The sequence below is a fragment of the Leptomonas pyrrhocoris genome, assembly GCF_001293395.1.
Source record: "Leptomonas pyrrhocoris isolate H10 chromosome Unknown, whole genome shotgun sequence".
Lineage (NCBI taxonomy): Eukaryota > Euglenozoa > Kinetoplastea > Trypanosomatida > Trypanosomatidae > Leptomonas > Leptomonas pyrrhocoris.
This window is the reverse complement of record NW_015438386.1, coordinates 88367-108891: the sequence shown is the minus strand read 5'-3', so window position 1 is coordinate 108891 and position 20525 is coordinate 88367. Positions and strand designations below refer to the sequence as shown.

Genomic DNA, 20525 nt, shown 5'->3' with positions numbered 1-20525 from the left:
ATATATATATATATATATACGTTTTACGAGTTGGCTGTTTTTGGTGCCTCTATTGTCTGTGAGCGTGCTTCTTTCTTGCATTCTGAGCACGTCTGAACGCGGACGCAGAAGGGGGGTGGGGAGAAAGAGAGGGGAGGAGAAATAATGCGTGTTTTGTGCTTCCTTCGCACAGACTTATTATTTTTACATGTATATATATATAAATATAAATATATATATATATATATATTAAAAACTTGTTCATTCCGTGTGGGTCTGTCAGACGCCCACATCCGCCGCCTTGATGGTGGATTGCGCTGCGAATCGTGCGCTGTATGGCGTTTTCTTGGGTGGTGGTGGTGGTGGTGGTGTGTGTGTGTGTGTGTGAAGGTAAGGGGAGGGAGGGAAGGGGAGGGCGAGTGACGTGGGGATGCTTCGCGGCTCCTTCTCGTTTCTGCTCTTCTACGTTGTTCATCGACACATGTGCACAGAAGATTTTTGTTCTTGTTTTTTCTTTTTTCTTTTCTCTTTCCGCTTTCTCCGTGTGCGTGCTGTGCGGTCGCGGGTCGCCACCCCTCTTTCTTTCGCCTTCCCTTTACATATAAAAATATATAAATATATATTTATATACATATAGTGTGTGTGTTGTTGGTGTTGAGTTGCGTGCCTGCTAATTTCTTTTTTTCATTTCTTTTTATTATGTCAACTGTGCGGCGTGTGGGCTACGGAGAAAGAAAGAAGAAGACCCCCACCTCTTCAAGGCTGTTTCGGGCAATGGCGGAGTACAGAAGAAGAAGAAAATGAAGGAAGAAGCTCTAGGGAGTTGCTCTGTTCTCGATATACGCATTCGCCTATTATTATCATTTTCATCGTTTTCTCTTGCAGGCGAAGAGGTGCTCCTCCACGTGTACGTTAAGTTCCTCTCCTCCTCTTCTTTCTCTCTCTTTTATATGTAGTTAGGTGCGTAGACGTGTTCTTCCTTTTGTTTTTGTTTTTTCTCTTGTTTCCTTTTTTGCTGTTGATTCATCCGAGGTGTTCTAGAGATGTACTCGCTTTTTTGCTCACGGGGGGAGGGGCGGTGCTGCCGGTCCGGCTTGCGTGTGATGCTTGCTCATGTGTTATGGGCGAGCGCATGCACACATGAGGAGCTCCCTTGCTTTCTCTTCGTGCCTTTCATTTGTGCCTTCTTTTCTGTTAAACATCCGTCTAGATGTCACGCAACGCAGCTGTTGTGCTTCGTCATTGGTTGCCACGTGAGCAGTGAGAACGGCACGCTTCTACCTTTGACAAAGTAGTGGGAGGAGGAGGAGGAGGAGGAGGAGGAGGAGGGAGGAGGGAGGGGAAAAGGCAAGAAAGAACGGAGCTGTGTCCAGGCGGCTATCAAGCGCACGCAGCCGCAGGCAAGAGGAGTCTTATATAATGGTGTTCCACCTTCTGTCCTTTGTCTTTTCCCTTCGTTTTCTCTTGCCTCTCGGCGACGGCTGCCGCTTCGTAGAGAGAAAACTTTTGTTTTCCTGTTTCTCATTTTTATTGCTTATTGCTCCTCGCACAGCTCCTGTACGATTTATACCTCACGTCCTTTGAGTGGAGGGAGGGGCAGGTTCTAGCGTGCCATGATAAGCGATATTAGGCTCGGCAGAGGCGCGCGTGCCGTGTGGCGGGGGGAGGGGCCTCCTTGACCTGAAATGCCGCGCAAGGAGAACATGGCCACCCACGGTGTCGGTGAGTCGTTTTGATTGATTCGACAACAACAAATACATGTATATATATACATGTATATATATATATATATATATGTATACATTGTGATTAGTTGTATTTTAACAAAGAATATAATAATAAATGATGTTGTTCTGTGCCCTTCCTGTATCTGTTTTGTTCCCCCTTTCCCTCCTCCGACGCTCGCAACGATGCGTCGTTGCCTCTCACCCCATTTTTGCTTCTTCTCTTGTTTTTTTCCCCGTGCTTCATACCTTTGATTCACGCAGCGCTTTCCGTGTCGTAATCACACAGCAGCAGCAGCAGCAGCAGCAGCAGCAGCAACCGAAGAAGAATGAAGAAACATGAAGAAGAAACAAAGCAAACAACAAAGAAGAAAAACAGCTGTGAAAGAGAACAAACAAACAAAGAAAGAGAAGAGGCTGTTTTTGCGCTTTGTCTTCTCTCTCTCCTCTTCTTTTTGCCGTTGTTGTGTTGGACGTCTTGTCGCTTTTGTTTTGATTTGTGTTGTACATCGATGATTACTATTATTACTATTATTTCTCTCCGTCTGTTGAGCTGTCTCCCTTTCTCCCCCTTTTTTTCTACTGTCTTTCTTTGTTTTTCACCTCCTGCTGCTATGTTATTTGGGTTTCTTTTCCCTTTTCTTCGTCCACTGGACGGCGCTGTAAACGTGATGACTCGGCGCTCAGTGTGGACAGGAGGGAAGCGTCGTGTACGCACGTGGAGGTGGGTTGGTCCTCGGGTGCGAAGCAGACAACCAAAAAAAAAAGGAAAGAAAGAAAAATAGATGGCGACGCCGCTTGCTGTGGCGGCCTTCTTTCTATCGTCAACAACAGCAGATGATACTACTAATAATAGTAGTGGTAATAAACAGCGTAGAGAGATGATGGGGTTCGCACAAGCTGTCTTGCGACCCTTTCTTTTTTCCCTTTTCCCCCCTTTTTTTGTTCCATCGCTGCTGCTGCTGTTGCTGTCGGAGCTCCTCCGCCTCTCCGGGTGGCATTCCATGTACTGTATCCTCTATAGTTCTCCCATTTTACTTCCGTGCTGTTGGTGGTGGTTTTCCCTGTGGCTTCTTCGTGCGTGTGCTTTTCTTCTTTATTGTCTTGAGTGAACGTTGAATGTATCTCAATCGTGAATTGTAATAAAAGAAAAGGAACACTGTAGAAAAAAGTCAAGCAAGAGAGAAGACGATGGAATCAGAGAGAAGAAGAGGAAGAAACGACGGCGGGTTCACACAGACTGTGTGTGGCGTTCTCCTTCCTCCTCCTCCTCCTCCTCCTCCTCTCGCTTCGCGCGCTTTGTTTCCTCGTCGAAGGGACGGTTCCATGAGCTGCTTGGCCGAAGCACCGCACGCAGCCTCCATCTGCACGCACTTCTTCGCTGCTCACTTACAGAAAGAGAAGAGGGAGAAGCTGCACGGATGCGTGCGCTGAAAAGCCGGTGCCGCCTATCGCAGAGCGCATGTACGCACATACGGTTTCTATTTTATTTGTTTAGTGGGGTTACAAACAGAGGAAGAAAGGAAGGAAGGGGAAGGAGGGAGAGGGGGAAAGGGAGACGCGGGAAAGCGATGAACACACTTGTCTCTTTCTTCTCTCCTACTCCTTGCTCTTTCCTCCTTGCTCCTTTTGTTTTCTTCTCCGGGTCCGAGGCGCTGACGTTGGCGCGGTGCCACCTTTCCACCTAACTCTTTCTCTCTCTCTCCTCATCCATACATCTGATCTTCTTTCTTCTTCTTTTCGCCAGCACACACTTGAAGGCGTCACTGGCTCTCCATTCTTTAGGCAAGAAGAACAGTACGTATACGTCTGAATCCTATCGTTTTCTTTTAATATACATAATATCCGTTTACGTGGCGGAGAGCACCTGCGGGCAAACACGTTCCTTCGGCTACTGCTGTTCTATACTCTCTCACACACACACCGTTGTGCACCGGCGTTTTACTTGTTTGCTTCGTCTACTCCGGCGTCGCGTTATTCTCTCTTCTCTCTTTTTCTTTTCCTTGTTTGTGGTTGCTGCTGTGCGCTTCTAGATACACGGCACCCGACTTTTTAACAAGGGCGTCTAAGGGGAGGGGTGTTCTCTTCCTCCATATATTTTCTCTTTTAGTGATTCGCAGCCGAATCCCTTTTCCGCTTCTTCTTCTTCTTCGCTTTCTCTCTCACACCCTCTCCTGCGCTCTTCGTACACCCTCTTTCCGTTTCCGCTTACGTGCGCTATCTCTCCTTCTCTCTTCGCCCGGTATCGCTCTTTCTTCCAACGGTTGTCTCTGTTCTCGGCTGCCTTCGGCTTTTCATTCCCCCCTTCTCCTTTATATATATATATATCCATTTCTTTCGACTTGTTCATTCCCCTTAACAGCATTAACAACCTCTGCTTCCTTCTTCCTCTGCCTTCTTCTTCTTGGGCGTTTTACGCGAGACAGTCATCTCTCCCTTGCCTCATTTTTTTGTCTCTGATCCCGCCTTCAAATATATATATATTTATTGCTTCCGAGGCGATTCACGAGTGTTCTCGCTCGCACTGGACACTTCGGTGCGCCGCCGGGTTTTGCGTACCTGGGAGATCCAACCCGACGGGGATCATCGAGGAGAACAGACGGCCCTGTTGCCTCGTGCCAGCCGTCTTCACGCGCGAGAGCAGATACTTGCCTCTCCATTTGCTTTTTCCCCCACACGATGCCCACCCCCGTACCTTCGGCGGAGTCCGCCGCGTCGACTCCGCCAAGGTCGTCTTCTGCGTTTTCTTCCTTCTCCTCCATGTCATGCCACGGCCTCCACGGCAGCGTTGCCAATCCCGCCGAGGCAGGCACGACGCTCCCGAGCAGGTCCGCGTATCCCTTCACGCAACCCCGCACCCCTCTCCCGCCGCGTGAGGCGTCTGAAGAGACGGACACTGCTCGTCACACGAACATCGCCTCCCCTACCAGCCCTGCCACGCCCACGAGGCCGCTGCAGTGGGTGACCGCCACACCGCCGCTGCACCCCGCACCGTCGTCTGCGCCGCCGCCGTCGCCGGCCGCACCGTCCGACACGCCCCTCCTTTTCTTCTCCCCCGTCTCGGTGGACGAGCGGCCGTCACAGGGGCGTCATCGCCGCCACCCGTCGTGGGCGGAGGGCGCGACGTCCGCAACGGGTGGTGCGGCACGCGGGGACGCGCTGGGCACGGCCTCGCCGTCGTCCCCGCCAAGACGGGCGTCGGTCACGAGGCGTGACAACGCGCCTGCACGCGCCCGCACTCCACGCGGGCGGCTGCCGCGGCAGCCGGAGGAGGAGGAGGAACTCACGCAGCTGGCGCGTTCGCTGCGGTCGGAGATTGTGGGGGAGCCGTTTTTGCTCACCACCGCCTTCAGCCCCGTCTCGCGTGGACCGGGCAGCGGCAGCCGCGCCTCCTCCGCGCTGTCGAGCACGTCAGCGGCTGGAAGTGCCGGCGACGGCGCGGGCGGTGGTGCCGGGAGGCGGCCGAGTGTACCGCGACAGGGAGCGGAGGGCACGCACTCTGGCCTAGCGACTTCTGCTGCCAGCGGTGTTCCCCCTACTCTGCTCACCCCTTCATCCAGCCCGTGGGGCTCGCCCCTTCAAGCGACGAAGGAATCTTCAATGTCCGCATCTGGGCGCTGGCTCACGGGGCCGCCACTGCCGCTTTCACCGGGTAGCCGCGGCGCAGGTGCAGGAGGGCGAGAGGAGAGGAGTCAGGGTCGCGCTCAGGTCGCGGACGGACACGCCGGCAGCGGTACCGAGTCATCGACGGAGGCGGCGCAGCGACCACCACACACAGCGGAAGAAGAAGGCCCACCACAAACCTCCCCGACGCCGCACAGCAGCGGTGTCGACGGCAACAACGACGCTGTCCGCGACGGGTACGTGGACGGCCTGCACAGCGAGGCGGAGCTGCGACAGCGTTTGTTGACGGAGGATTTCTTTTCCAGTCCGTTCCGCAAACTTCGCCGCGACGGAATAGTGCCGTGGAAGCTGATCACCAGCGTCGTGCTCTGCGTGCTGTTGCTGCTGCAGGTGATGTGGTATCAACTCCCGCTGGCCCGCGCCAATGCGTCCATGTGTCGCGCGATAACGGAGCAATTTATGGGCGAAGACTTCGAAAGCAAAGGCCACGGCGACATCGTCGCGGCGCCGACGGCGTGGATGGAGGGCCTCTACGCCTCGGTGGAGCACTACGTGGAGGTGTACTACAACCTGTCCAACACGTCCTCGAGCGACATGAACTACTACGCCGCGCCGCCGGTATACGATAACGGCAGCACGGCTGTCGTCATTCCTCCCTTGTGGCCGGAGGCGAGGAATCGCTCCACCGCGGTGCGAGAGAGCGCGGTGGCGACGACGGCGACGACCGCCCCGCCGTCGCAACTTCCCAGATCTTTTTCCTCGATCGCACCGGTGCGGATGCGGGTGAGCGTGGACGCCTTCTCGCGGCGCGAAGGTGTCCGGCACGTCGACGCGTCGTCTACGAGTCCCCTCGCGGCGCTGCTCCAGGCCCGCCAACTGCCGTGGAGCAGCGCCGCCCCGCTCTCCGCCGCCGGCCGGTCCGGCGAGGACGAGGTGGAAAGCAGCGAGACGCGTTGGCTGACCTTCTTCGTTGACGCGGCACACCCGTTGGGACCGTTTGCGAAGTACCGCGACGCGGCCCGTCGACTCCGCAAGGCGGGCAAGCGGCAGCAGCAGCGGGAGCGGCAGCGGCGACGGCGTCAGGCGCAGGCTGGAGACGGCCTCGACAACGGCGCAAGTCCTGTGAAGCGCACTGGGGAGCTCGGTCCGAATAGCACCGAGGACGTGTTGCCGTCGGCTGGTGAGGTGGATGCAGCGCTGGCGATGGTGTGCCGGCCGCGTCTGGATGGGCTGTCGGGTCGCTACTATCGACCCTGCGCGTCCGTACCATCGACGTTCTCCACCGCAGCGCCACGGACGGCCGAGGAGGACGCGTCACCACCGCCGCCGTCGTCATCGCCGTCCAGTTTCTTCACTGAGTTTTCGCTGATGGACAACGTGCGCGCCATCCACCTCGCAGTGACGCTACGCCACGAAACCGGTGACGGCAGTCACACGGACCTCCCTCAGCCCACTGGCGCGCCCGCTGAGGCGAGTGGCGGGGCGGAATCGTCGCGCGGTCTGCCGCGTCTCCAGGGCGTGACGGGTCGCGCGGCGACGGCGGAGTCGGCGGTCTTTCAGTGGCAGGTAGAGAAGGCTATCCAGGTGCGCCCGGGGGGTCTAGTAGAGACGCGGCTGCACGTGCAAACGCGCATTTGGCCCAAGGGCAGCTCCGTCCGTCAGCGGTGGGCGCCGTCGCACGGGATGGCAGCGCTGCTGGGCGTACTGGCGGTGTTTGAACTCATCCTGCGCGGGCGGGCGCTGTGGCGCATCAAGCGGTACAAGGACGGCCTGCGCAAGGAACGTCTCGCCTTTCACTCACGGCAGATGTGGCTGCAGCGGGATGGCCTGCCACGCCGACATGGAGCTGCTGGAGGTGGTGAAGCAGCGACGGCGCGAGACGGCCAAGCGACGTGTGCGGGGCGACGCGTGACGGCGACGGCGCCGATCCCGTACGAGTGGGGGTTCCCCGGCACTCCTGCTGTGCCGTGTCTGCCCGCCGGGGCGGAGGCAGCGGCGGCAACGTCGTCCCTTTCGCTGCCAGAGCCCGCGAGGACGAAGTACGGCACCATCGCCCTCACCTCCGCGGTGGAAGAGGCATCGGGCTCTCCGCACAGTGCCCGGGGTGCGGGTAACGGAGAAGGCGGGAGTGATGGGGCGCGTGGGACAGCACAACCACCGCTCTTCGCCGCAGACGCGGCAGGGGCGCTGTCCGCGTACTCTGAATCGACCCCGTTGCTGATGCGGGACACCTCGCTGGGCATCATCGCCGCATCGCACTTCGCTGCCACTGTCAGTGCTGGTGACGCGGCACGTTCCGTGAGAGACGCAGCGGAGGAAGGGGAGGCAGAGGTGCGCGTATCTCCTGCCCTTGACACTGCTGCTGCTGCTGTCATGCACACCCCAACCGCTACGTGGCTGGACAGCCAACTCCGGCGCGCCCTTCCTCGATCCGTTTCACGCGTGCAGCCGGCCCGCCAGCACGTCGCGACGCCCATCGCCGCGAAAACTTCGAAGAACTCGCTCGGTGAGTGGATGCGCTCCCCGCGCGTTGGCTCGCCGACCACGGCGGGTGTCGCACGGGGGTCCGTCCGCACCCCCCTTCTCGGGCTGTCGCCGCTCACGCCGCAGTTGTCGGAGCAGATTATGGAGCGCAGCTACGTTGACCTGCGCACCACCTGGCGCCACCACCTGCAACAGACGATGGGGACGGGTTGGCACTGGATCGGCGTCATCGCGGCGGTCCTCACGCTGAGCTACAGCGCGCTGCTGCTTCTCCCACTGCTGCCCCACGCGGAGGTGGCGCAGGATGGGCGGTACGACGCGCTGACCAGCGTCTTGCTCGGGACCGCCGCGCTGACATCGTGCATGTTGCTGCTGAGCTACCTGCGCTTCTTCCCCACCTTGTACTTCCCCATCCTCGCCTCCACCTACGTGCTGCCGAAGCTGTTCCTCTTTGCGCTGTGCGTGTCGCCGCTCTTTTTCGGCTTCGCCGTCTTCTTCAAGGTCGCCTTCGGGCCATACTCAGCCGGTCACTTCGACTCCTTGGGCTGGGCCAGTATGGGGCTCTACCTGATGACGTACGGCGACTCCCTCCTCGACACCGTCGATGTGATTGCCGACACGCCGTACGCGGTGACGGCCTTCTTCGCGAGTGTGATGGTGGTCACCTTCGTCCTACTCTTCATGATGATCATGCTGAACATCGCCATGTCCATCACGCAGCACGAGTGGCTGCAGCTGCGCCGACGCTTCGGCGCGGCGTTGAGCAGCTCCAACCTTCTCTTTTTCGTTCGCAGCCGGGAGCAGGTGAAGACGGAGGCGGTGGAGGCGGTGCGCACCAACTTGGAGGTGCTGTGGTTTATGCTGGCGGAGGAAGAGGAGGAAGAGGGCGAAGAGAGGGCACACAATGCACGAGAGCAGCCGCCGTACGCCGTGAGCGCCAGCGGAGCAGAGAGCGAGTCAAGCGCGGGGTTGGCGTCGTCGTCATCGCCAGACGAACGCGGGAAGAAGGAGCAGGACGGCAAGCCTGATAGACGGCGAGGTGCTCACGATCCCCGGCGGCACCGCGGCGACACGGGAGATACGCCGAAGGACAGCGTTGACGACGACAACACTGAGGGGAATTCAACGAGAGGGAGTGCGGTAGGTCGGGGCGTACCGGGAGACAAGTCATCTTACGATGTCTCGGCGGCGACGACAGTGCCGCCAGACTGACTGAGTCCTCATGCGCTTATTACCATTGTTATTATAATACATCTTCTCTGCCTTATGTATTCGTTTCCCTTCCGTCAGGAACCGCCACCGCCAGAGAAAGCAAACAAACAAAGGGAAAGAAAATAACCACTGTCGAATACACGAGAAGGGAAAGGGAGAAGTGCGAGACTGACAGCTTTGCATCGCGTAGGCTTTCGTGTGTGGCCCGCCAGCGCAGCGACGCTCTCTCAATTACTTTTCTCCTTTGGAGGACGAGGAAGGTGCGTGTACGAAGTGGCCGCCTCTTCAAATATATTTATATCTTACTCTTGCGCCACGATCTGGCAGGAAGGCGAGAGCGCGTCTTTTCTCTATCTTTCTCTCCCTCTTCCCCATTTTTATTTCTCACTCGTGGTGTTCTTGGCGTCCTTTTGGTCCGCAACTGCGTGCGTGGGCACACCACAGCTGTCTCGCCTGCTTCCCTGCCGTGCCACACGCACACACACAGACACACACACGTCTCTCCCCCTTCTCTTCCCGCCTCCTCTGTCCTGTACGTCCTTGAGGACCCCACCACACGTCATCCGCACCACCACCGCACGAAGTGGAGAAGTAGAAGAATCGAGGAAGCGTTTTCAGGTAAAGCAAGCAAACAAGCTCTAACGCAAAGGAACAGAATTCTCCGTTGCGCGCGACTTGTCGTTTTTTTGCTCGTCCGCGTTCCCATGGATCTTGTGTGCCGCAGCTGCGGGGCTCCCGCGTGCATCGTGGTGTCGGCGCAGCGGGCCCATTCGACCCAGCTCGGCGATGCAGCAGCGAGTGCAGCGGTGACGTCAGACGATGAACAGCCGCCTCTTGCCAGGTTTTGCGTGCACTGCGGGTGTGCGATGCATCTCACTCTCTCCCCGTTGTCGGACAGCGGAGGAACGAAACCGCCAAAATGGAATGCAAGGGAGACGGAGTTTGGCCAAGGAAGATCCTCGTCTTCTTCTCTGTTCCTACCGTTCTATGAGGACGCCGAGCAGACGTCCCCGGCGGTGCCGTTGTCCGTCGTGCACACCGTCGCGCGGGCTCTCGCATGCGCCCACCTGCGCGAGCGACGGTTCCTGGTGCGAGAGCTCGCCCGGCTGCGAGCGGAGGCTTCCTCTACACAGCCTGTGTTACCCCCTTCTTTCTCTCCTTGCTGTCGAAGCGCGAGCTCGGCCGCCGCAGTGCCGCTGCGTGGCTCAGCTCGCCTATCAGAGGGTGCACGCGTTGCTGACGAGCGCGAGCCCCGACGTGGGAAGGTGGCCGTCGCTCCTCCGCAGTCCGGTGCGTCTTCAACAGACCGTGGGCCTCAGCGGTCCCCCACCGACCTTGGAAAAGCAAGACCTCCCGCTCCACAACAGTGCCGCGCCGGCAGCGGGCGCTGCTCCTCTAGCCACGATTGGTCGCGTAGCCGCTCGCCCTCCGTCGTCATCCCACCTTCCGACCGTAGCACTGCCGGGAATGCTGCGCTGCTGCTACCGCCACCGCCTCCGCGGTGCTCGCAAACACTGCCGCGGCATTCGCGTAGCTACGACAGCGACGTGGCGGTTCCGGTCTCCGTTCCTGCTGGGAGCAAGGCAACGGATGCGCAGTGCGGTCCGCTCGTCTTCGTCGATGGGGATTTGCCCACCGCAGCGAGGCCATTTTTTCCTTCACCGTTGCCATGCGGGGTTGTGCTGGACGCAGAGGAGAAGGCGCAGCAGCAGGAGCAGCGACTGGCGTACGAGCGTCTACGCGATGCCCTCCTTCAGCAGCTGTGAAGCGCCAGCGATGCCCGTTGGCGGCACTTTGGGCTCATTTTTCTTTTTTCTTTTACTTCTGCTCTCACTTAGATTTTTTTAGTTAGATCCAGCCACCACAATTATGTTCTTTAAGTTTTTTTATTATTATATTATTATTATTCTCTCTCGACACATCCGCACAAGTGGACCAACAAGTATGTATCTCTGTTTACCTGCTCGCATTTCTTCGAACTCTCTGAGCTGGCAACGCAGACGACGGCTTTGACGGTGCGTCCCTCCCCTCTCTTGCCACACTGCGTGGGTTGCCTTAGCTGAGCTGCGCATTGCTTGTGAGCTGCCGGCAAAGAAATCGACGCGCACGACGCCGTTGTGCTACTTCATACGATTCTTGATCTTTCATTCGGGCCCCCCTCACTCTCTCTTCTTAAAACATATTATTTTCTTTCAATTCCATTAAACTATCTGCGCTGCGTGCTATTCCGTATATATATATATATAGCTGCGTGATTCGATCAACGTGAAAGAGTTGGTGCTGCTCCTTAACGTTTCTCTTTTCCTTTTATTTTACACCTCCGTTTTCTATTCGTCCTACCCCTTCTCGTCTGTCCGTGACGACGCGTGGCACCTGGCAGCCGTGTGGTGGAAGTCGTGCTTCGTCGTCGACTAACAGGCTCTGACGCGCGCATTGTCCGCTCATCTAGCTATTGCGAAGGATATATATGCAAACACAGTCGAGACAGCGGAGTCTCTTTGCCTGCAGCTCACTCGTCGTACCCTCGGGTGTGTCTACCGAGATAATACTCGGGCATGAGCGCCGTTAAGGGAGCGACGCTGCGGCGGCAGCAGCGGCACCGCCACACCCCCGACGCCGCCCACGGCTGCGACACGCCCATCCCCCTCGTCTTCCGCACGCACAACGACGGGTTGTCGAAGGCGGCGTTTCTGTTTTGTCCTAAAAACTTCAACCTCGTAAATCCCACCACCGCCGCCGCCGCCGCAAGCCCCAACGCGGCCTCGCCGAACTCAACTAGCGGCAGCCCGGCAGGCGCCGCACGACATGGCGCAGGCGTCCCCAACGCCTCTGGTGCAGGCAGCCCCAGCAACCCAAAGCGGTTTGCTGCGTCGACCTCTCCGGCGGCCACCACCGCCGCCGCCACCGCCACCGCTACCGCTGCTACTGCTGCTAGCGCCGCGCCATCGGCGGATGCGGAGAGCGTGCGGACGCTCGTGGAGGCCATTGTGGAGCTGCGGCCCTTCTTTGCGCCGCCGCTGTTCAACAGCAGCACTAACAGCGGCAGTACGATGAATCTCTCGGCGCTCGTCTCTGGCAGCCCCCCCACGGCGAGCACCGCCCACCTCGACCAGAGCCCCTCCTTCAACTCCCTCATGGTGCGTCCGTCGAGCAGCGCCTCGCTCGGCTTGGGCTCGTACGTAGATTTGATGTCCCTCTCCTCCTTTGCTTCCCCTACCGCGTACGGTGGTGGTGCAGGAGCGAATGACAGTTTCAACTTCAGCGGCACCGTGACCAGCGCGGCCACCGGCCGCTACGAAGACCGGCCGCGCGCGGCCGGCTCCCCTCGTGCGGTGGGGTCTGCTGGGGGAGGTCAGAGGATGCGGCCAGCAGCCCCGCACGCGGCATACGCCGGTGGGCCGGGCATGTTGGGTGGCTCTTCTGTTCACCACAATGCCGGCAGCAGCAGCAGCGGTGGTGGTGGTGGTGGGGGAGCTGCTGGTGCTGGTGCTGGTGCGGCTGGCGGCAGCGGCGGTGTGGCCGGCGCAGCGCACACCGCCATCGGCACCTCCGCCAGCTCTCTCATGCACCCGTCCGGTGGCTGGATTTGCCGCGCTATGGCCTTCAACGAAAAGGAGGTGAGCCACGCCAACGGCGCCATCAGCGTCAACCAATCCCTCACCGCCAAGTGCGCCCTCATCAACGAGGTGGCGAAGGGGAAAATAATGGCGCGCATTCTCTCCTCCTACGAAGAGGTGCAGGAGCGCTACGGGCTCTCGCACGTGGAGCTGACGGTGGACAACCAGTACGTCAGTCGGTCCGACCTTTTCCTCCTCTCGCAGGCGCTGCGGGAGCGCATCCTGTACGAAGGGGAGGAAATACACCTCTGCGGTTTCCGCCTGCGTGTGCGGGAGATGCTGCAGGTGGTGAGCAGCGGGAGCGGACCCTCACCGGTGTCGAGCAGCCCCGCCATCCCCATCTCGGCGCCGACAACCGGCGCTGGGTCGGGCAGCGGTGCGAGCCCCGCGAATATCGCGAACACACCAGCAAACAACACGGGCGGCACGTCGTCGTACGTGCGCGTGGGGTGCGGTCTCGTGCTACCAACCACCCGCATCAACTTCCAGTCCCTGTCGCCGGTGCACTACATCGTGGTGGAACTGGCACGCGAGATGTGGGACACCACCATTGACGGCCGCATCGCGCTGACCTGGGCGCTCCGCAAGTTTCTCAGTGAGCTGCTGCTGAAGCAGCTGCCGAAGCGGAAGGCGTCCCCGCTGATCCGCGTCGTTTTCACGGGCCGGTTGCAGAAGGAGTTCCAGTTCGACCGGCACGGCGACGTCTTTCATGTGCTGGAGCTGCCGCGGGAGGCCCGCAACGTCGACGTCGTGGAGGAGGTCCGCATGCACTGCGAGGCACTCGTCGACCGGGTGCTACGCGAGGTGCAGACGACCGCGTATCACCAACTCGAGGCGGAGGTGGCGGCGTATCGCGACGGCAGAGCGGGGCGTGGCGGTGGCGGCAGCGGTGAGCAGCAGCCCAGAGGCGGAGGCGGGGCTGCTGGGGGCTGGCGGGAGGGGGAGGGGGACAGCGGCGTGTACAGCTCCCCGACGACCACCTCTCCGGACAGGGACGCTGCGCTGGAGGCGTACGTGCGACAGCGTCAGACCTACATCGACGCCATCACGCCGAAGCGCCTCTTCGTCCACGCGAAGCAGTCGAACACGCTAGAGGCGCTAAGCATCTTGGTGGAGCGCAGCAACCACCACTACATCGACCGCCACCTCACCCTGTCTGGGCACGCCATCACCGTCGTGTCGGCCGGCAAAGGCTTCTACCAGGTCACGAACAGCCTCGTGCAGATTGTGTGCGCCCGACTGCATGACATGGGCCTGGAGAAGGTGCACGTGGTGTGTATCGGCCGCCCGCCCTTGCACGTCACCCCACTCCTCGAGTACACGGCGGACGACGACACGCTGCGCTCGCAGTATCACCTGCACAGCCGCGCCCTCTCCAGCACCGGCGCCGCCCGCGGCGGGGCACACGCGCCGTCGACGGCGGTGGAGCGCTACTACGAGACCCCGGAGTGGATCTCCGTCTTTTTCTTCCACTCCGCCTTGAGCAACAACGGCGGCGAGACGGTGTTTGAGCTGCTGCCGAAGGAGCACTGGCAGCGGGAGCATCCGGTCATGTCCATCGCGGACATGATGTGGCAGCCACAGGAGCTACGATCCTCCCCCACACCAGCTTCACTGCAACAGCAGCAGCAGCAGCAGCTAAGATCATCACCCAACAGCGGAGGCGCGTCAGCGGGGAGTGCGGGAAAAACACTGCTGGGCACGGCCCAGGCAGGTGGTGGCCGCCACAGCGATTACGTGAAGGGTGGCGAGGAGGACGGCCATTACGCCACTTCCAACGCCGCGGCGCGACAGCGCGGTGACCTCGACGAGCCAGCGCCGGCCGCTGCGGAGGGCGGTCCGGGCTGCGAGCCGGTTGGCCACGGCGGCGGCGTGGAGGACGTGGCGTCGGCGCACCACGTTTCCGCCGACGCCGCGGCAAACCCGCCGCTGCTCATACCCGGTCTCGGGCTGCGCTTCTACCCCCTTGCCGATGTGACGCTACCCGTGGCGACCGCTGCGGCCGCGTCGGCGGACTTTTCAGTCGATCGATGGGAGAGCAAGTCGGCTATGTGTGCGGACGACGGCAATGCGACGAGTGCCGCGGCGACCGCCGTTTCACCGACGTGGGCCTCCCGCTCCTACTTTCCGGATGTGCTGGAGGTGTCCGCGACGGCCAGCCACGGCACGGACCTCCTCCCCTCCCTCGCCTCGCCAGCCAGCCATCACGCCTCTCTCGGGCCGCGCACGAAAACGTCCACGACAGCCGGGCGCGCCTCACCCGTCTTCGCAGCCGGCGGGGCGGCGAGCAGCCCGCTCCTCGTGCGCACCACCACCGCGAGCAGCAGCGTCTTCACCTCACCGAACGTGCCGATGCGAGGGTCGATGCCGCGTGCCGGCGCACCCGCCATGGCGGCCGCGTGGCGAGAGCACCACCACACCCTGCACGGCCTCCACAGCAGCCTCAACGCCTCCCAGCCCCACCTCGCCTACCCACCGCACCCCGCCTTCGCCGGCGCCTTTCCTCCGCTGCTGCAGCCGTCCTCCACGTCCCCGCAGCGGCGCGGCAGCGGCGATGGACCTCGCAGGGATGCTGAGGTGGGCACCGGAGGATCGGCCCAGCGCCGTGTGCGTGGCGGCGGCAGCGTAGGGGCGACAACTACAGCCGCAGTACGCATGCCTCCGTACCCGTCGAGCTCCTCCATCGCCGTCTCGGCCAGCGGTGCAGGCGACGGCCGCCGCCACAGTCAGCCGAACAGCCTCACCTCGTACACCATGATGAGTCACCCCTCGCTACACATCAGCCGCTCCTTTGACTACCAAACCACCGCCAACCCGACCTACCACTCCCTCGGCGCCTTCGAGCGCTCCGTGCGCAGCGCCGGGTCGTCGCTGACGGGGCGGCACCACCACCACAACTCCTCCCCCTCCTCGCACCTGCAGCCACGATCCCTCCTGTGCAGGGAGGGCAGCGTCGCGAAGTCTAGCGGGAACTCGATTTGTGGACGTCCGCCCGCAAGCGGCGCGGCAGCGGCGGCGGCAGCAGCAGCCGTGAATGAGTCCGGCGCAGGCCTGCAGTCTCTCGAGGGCGGCGGCGGCGTGGGCGGGGCCCCGCTGCGGCGTGCGCGTGGTACTGCCTACACGCCGCGAAGCTGACGCAGGAGTGCGGGGGCGGGTTTGCGACGGCCGGGGCGGGCTATGTCTCCCACGGGGTGGAGGGAGCGTCGCTCAAGGACGAGCCGCACAACTCCAGCCGTGCTACGACTGCTGCTTCAACAGTAGTACAGTCGTCCCCGCACCCCGGCGTCGCCCTGCCAGCGGTGCTGCCGTCAACCAAGGCGTGGCACAAACCTCTCAGTCGCACCCGTACCGACGCCGTCTTCTGCGGCTGCAACGTGGTTGACAGCGACCTGCGCAACGGCTACCTCATTCTCGAGATCACCCTCGACCCGGCGGTGCTGCTGCACTGCTTCTGGTCTCCACGTCTCATCCTCGATGACCAGGGCTGGAGTGACCTGATGAGCTGCTTCACCGGGCGCGATGACCGACTCACCCTCGGCGCCGACGCCGACGCGGACTCCGACGAGGAGGAGGAGGAGGGGGATGACAGCATGACGATTGGTGGGGGCAGCAGCACCGAGGGCTATTTCAACTCGGCGAACGGCGCGCCGGCGTCGTCTTCCTCGCTGCGCGCGGGGGGGCTGCCGGGGGCCACTGCTGCCGCCTCTGGTGCTACCCAAGACGGCGAGAGCGGTGGTGCCAACACGGTCCACAGCGCCGGCAGCACGACCGGTGAGGTCTACCGCTTCCAATCTGACTTCCGCGCCGCGGAGGCTTTCTGTCGCTCGCACAGCGGTATCAGCACGGATGGCCGCACCCTTGTTCTCCCCACGCACAACAACACCGTCCACTTCCAGTCCTCCGAGGAAATCCTGCTGCGACTGCAGCCGCATTTGTTTGTCGCCGCCGTCGACGAAGGCGGTGACGCCGCGGCGGAGCGTCGTGGGCTGGTCTCCCCCACGCCCTCGCATCGTGTTCACGGTGAGTCCGCCGAGGAGGATGGCGACAACGAAGGCGGTGCAGACGCAACGGCAGCGTCAGCGCAGAAGGAAGGCGAGATGACTGCGACGGCCACAACCGTGTTTCAGGAAAGGCGTGAAGCCGCCTTCACGGCCGTCAGTGCGACCGATGCAATGACTGCGACAGCAGCAGATACAGCGGTGGCAGATAGAGGAGAGGAGGGGGGCAGGGGAATGCTGCCTGTCACACGGACCGCAGAGGAGGCACGAGGTGCCGGGTCGGCCGCATCGCCCACCGCGTCCTCCGGCAGCTCTCGAACCACCGCCGCCGCCTCCCCATCAAGCGACGCCGGCCGTGGGCCGCACACCGGCGTTGAGGCACCAATAACAGACTCCTTGCAGAACCCGTCAAGTGCGTCGGCCCCGGCGACGACGGCAGTGGCGACCTCCAACGAGGAAGGCGGTGTGGTGGACAGGTCCCTCCCCGCACCGGTGGAGGTCACCGCAGGATCCACGACGACGGCGTCCACACGCCCTGCCGCCCTCCGACTGCCCCCGGCCCCCGCGGGTGCCCTCAGCTCTCCGACAGGCGCTCTTCACCACGAAAACGGCTTCTCAACGGGGCGGCATGGGCGGGGCGCGAACTCCCTCGTGTCGGGGGCACTCATCACGGTGGGCTTTGTCCAAATGCGGAACAGCCTTCTCTTCGCGATCAAGCCCATCAACCCCCTCCGCCCCAGCGCCGAGGAGGAGCTGCGCGAGGACGTCACGGCCCTGTCGCAGTCCGCCGAGAGCGCCAGCACGGCGACGGTGATGCGGCGACGATGGCAGTGGAAGCACCCCGACATCGCCGCGGAGCCGCCCCATCTGGCGAGCTGGACACGCCTGTGCACGTGTCGGCTCTTGCCGCTCTACGGCAGCAAACCGCCCTACCCCCGCGAGGGCTTCTACACCGTCTCCCCGCATCAGTACACCGTCACGAACCCCAGCGCCACCGGCGGGCACGCCGACCCGGCGGATGAGAAGAAGCGGTTGCTTGAGTTTGTGCTCCAGCGGCTGCAGCAGCAGTACCAAATCGTCGTGGACACGCCGGGGCTCGCGGCGGGGGCGCAGTGGCCGCGCGCGGACCCGTCGCCGAACGCGCGGCTGGAGATGTCTTTGGGGCACCAAACTCACACGCTGAAGGTCGGCGAGACGGCAAAGACGATCTCTGTCACGCGCATGCTGCACCGTGGCATGTACAGTAATGGGCAGGTGACCCACATGGTGAGCTACCGCTATTTGCTGTGGAACTACCTCGCAGACGAGTTCGATACACGCGAGGTGCACATGGAGGCGCAGGTCGGCGAGCGCAACGCCTTTCGCTGGGAGTCGTTGGATCGGTGGCTGCAGGAGCGGCCGGAGGTGGCCATTCCACGCGGCCCCGATCTGTGGATGCGCTCGCGCGAGGTGGCGGTAATGCTGCTACCCGAGGATCCCACCCATCCGCCGTCCTTCGACGAGTTTCATCGCTTTATCGGCTACCGCTTCTCGGTGCACCTGTCGACGCACGGCAAGGTGGACTGGCAGCGGCACAGCGGCGGGGTGTCCATCGACGTACCGGACTCGACGCTGCTCACGTTTCCCGCTGCACCGCCTCTAATGGATGTTGTGCTCGTGCATGACAACCCGCTGACCCTCGACACGCGCAACGTGATGGATCGCGTAACGGGACGTACCATCGCCTTTGAGGTGCCGGTGGAGGAGCGCTACATGAGCGTTGATGTCAGTCTACCAAAGCAGTACGACACACAGTGCTGCTACTTCTTGAAGGTGTCGTGGCTGGTCTGTGCCGCGCCGCTCGTGGTGGACTGGTTCGGCTCCTTCATTGCTAACGCCTCCCGCTTTGGCTTTCACGCGGTGCCCATGTCTTGCTACTACACCAGCCCCAAGGCGGAGTCCCTCACCGCGCACTACGACGTCGAGGCTGCCTCGATCGCGGAGGAGCCGCTTCTCCGTCGCGCCCTTGCGGAGTTGCTCGTCTCCCCTGCCTACCGCTACTACCCCGACACTCCGACCATTACCCGCAACTGCCGGCTGGTGCACCTCACCGGCTTGTGCTGCGTCGTTCTGCCCCCGAGTGTGACAAGGGTGGCGCAGTGGTATCAAAATGCTTGTCTGCGGCAGGGCTCTGTGGAGCAGCTGGAGTTGCTGGTTCAGTTCAAGGAGGCGGAAGCGCGCGCGCGGGAGCGTGTCGCGGCGATGCTGAGCGGACCGCACGCATAGGCGGAGCGTTGGCTCGACTGGCTAGCGGCAATTTTCCCTTTTGTTTCTTAAATCAGTTCTTCATGCCTCCGTCTATTCGCTCTTTGCGTACCTTCTTAACGGAGTAGTGCGAATGAAAGCAAACGGAATAAAGGAAAGAAGCAGCTGCTGTTTTTTTCTTTGAAAAGGTTCGATTTTGCAAAGAAGGAGTCGCAGACGTAGAGCCCTCCCTTCCCCCCCCCCCCCCCCAACCGTGGGTGGTACTGCCCAACGCGCACATGTCGCCCTTCGTGTCTGCGAGCCCCGCGTTGGGCTACTTATCCTTCCTGTTGCTCTTACAATGTATGACACTGTCCGCTCTCCTCCTCAACTGTACTCTTTGCTGCCTTTACCGTTGCCTTTCCGTTTCTACCCGTTGCTACATCGTCTCCGCTTTCGTTCAACTTCCTCCTCCCCCCTCCCCCGCTCCTCCTCTTGGACGTCACAGCGCCAGTTGCAGGACGGAGAGAGAAGAAGAAAAAAAAAACAAGAAAGAAAGAGGAAAAGCAGAGAAGGAAAAATGTCGGTGCTCAACGCGCAGCATCTCACCGTGGCGGGCAAGTCCTTGACGGCGGGTGAGACGACAGCGCTGCAGTGCTCGCTGCCGCTGCTCTCCCAGCGTTACCGCGGCACCCCTGTCACGCTGTGGGGCAGGATCTCCGGGGTCAAGGCGGACTACTGGATCGCGCAGGCGTTCCCCTCCGGCGAGTTCGGCCCCGCCGTGGGCTTTTACAGCATCGACGGCGGCAGCAGCTGGACCTTGCTGACGGACCTGACGGATGCGCAGGCGGCCCTCTGCGAGGCTCTGCGCGGCCCCTACCAAGGCACGCCGTCGTACGAGTACCGCACCCGCCAAGACCTCCCGGCTGAGACGGACGAGGCCGCCATGACGATCCCGCCGCAGGATGACGTGCTAGCGGGGGCGTTGGCCGACATCGCGGCGGCGCGTGCGGCGGCCGGCGAAAACAACGAGGGCGAGGAAGAGGAGGAGGAGGAGCGCGCGGACGACGAAGAGGGGGAGGAGGACGAGGAGGACGCTGCCCCGCTGCCCGCACCGCGCAAGCGTGGACCGCGGTTTCGCATCGTCAGCGTCACGGAGGCGATGCGTGTGGCACACTTTGTGCAGCTGCACGACGTCGACTGCCGCCTCACCGTGCGGGGCATGTACGTACTGCAGGATGGAGAGGCGGAGGGGGTGCGCAACGGCACCTTCGGCGGGCAGCCCCTCCACCACGCGAAGAAGCCCTCGTGCTACCTGAAGATGGCGATGCTGGGGAAGGCGGAGCGCAACCGTGTGCTGTACGGACCGACCTACAACCCGCACACGGATTACTTAATGCCGATCACCGACGACGCCCCTGCCGGCGTCTGGTCCGTCAAGTACGACGCCACCGCGAACGTAGTGAGTGTGCGTAATTTATTTTATGAAGGCTCGCTCTTCTGGTACCGCCCCGGCACGCTGGAGTGCGGGCAGCTCTACTACGGCGCCGGCGAGCGCAACTTCGATGTGTGCTTTATGCTGTAAGGGCCAAGTCTGTGCCGCAAGCGCGGCCTCCTCCTCTAACTTTTTCCCCTGTGTGTGTCTTAGTGCGGCGGTCCTGATC

General features: G+C 61.4%; 5 protein-coding genes across 7 annotated transcripts; all 5 read left to right on the top strand.

The window, feature by feature from the left end:
* Positions 1 to 3354: 3354 nt before the first annotated feature.
* On the top strand, positions 3355 to 9023 carry ABB37_09272 (hypothetical protein; the record flags this gene model as incomplete). 2 transcript variants are annotated; one of them, XM_015808657.1, is made up of 1 exon in its annotated part: positions 3355 to 9023. In XM_015808657.1, the coding sequence occupies exon 1, from the start codon at positions 4383 to 4385 to the stop codon at positions 9021 to 9023; it is 4641 nt and encodes a 1546-aa protein (XP_015652708.1). In that variant the 5' UTR covers positions 3355 to 4382. The 2 variants fall into 2 exon arrangements, with proteins under 2 accessions (XP_015652708.1, XP_015652707.1); XM_015808656.1 differs by having other exon boundaries at positions 3450 to 9023.
* Positions 9024 to 9466: 443 nt separating this feature from the next.
* ABB37_09271 (hypothetical protein) lies at positions 9467 to 10789 on the top strand (the record flags this gene model as incomplete). Its single annotated transcript, XM_015808655.1, has 1 exon — positions 9467 to 10789. Exon 1 carries the CDS (start codon positions 9728 to 9730, stop codon positions 10787 to 10789), a length of 1062 nt encoding a protein of 353 aa, XP_015652706.1. The 5' UTR covers positions 9467 to 9727.
* A 480-nt stretch (positions 10790 to 11269) lies between these two features.
* On the top strand, positions 11270 to 15775 carry ABB37_09270 (hypothetical protein; the record flags this gene model as incomplete). Its single annotated transcript, XM_015808654.1, has 1 exon — positions 11270 to 15775. Exon 1 carries the CDS (start codon positions 11579 to 11581, stop codon positions 15773 to 15775), a length of 4197 nt encoding a protein of 1398 aa, XP_015652705.1. The 5' UTR covers positions 11270 to 11578.
* A 362-nt stretch (positions 15776 to 16137) lies between these two features.
* ABB37_09269 (hypothetical protein) lies at positions 16138 to 18903 on the top strand (the record flags this gene model as incomplete). Its single annotated transcript, XM_015808653.1, has 1 exon — positions 16138 to 18903. The coding sequence occupies one exon, from the start codon at positions 16138 to 16140 to the stop codon at positions 18901 to 18903; it is 2766 nt and encodes a 921-aa protein (XP_015652704.1).
* A 465-nt stretch (positions 18904 to 19368) lies between these two features.
* ABB37_09268 (hypothetical protein) lies at positions 19369 to 20446 on the top strand (the record flags this gene model as incomplete). Of its 2 annotated transcripts, none has more annotated exons than XM_015808652.1 (1): positions 19369 to 20446. In XM_015808652.1, exon 1 carries the CDS (start codon positions 19442 to 19444, stop codon positions 20444 to 20446), a length of 1005 nt encoding a protein of 334 aa, XP_015652703.1. In that variant the 5' UTR covers positions 19369 to 19441. The 2 variants fall into 2 exon arrangements, with proteins under 2 accessions (XP_015652703.1, XP_015652702.1); XM_015808651.1 differs by having other exon boundaries at positions 19375 to 20446.
* Between the last annotated feature and the right edge of the window lie 79 nt (positions 20447 to 20525).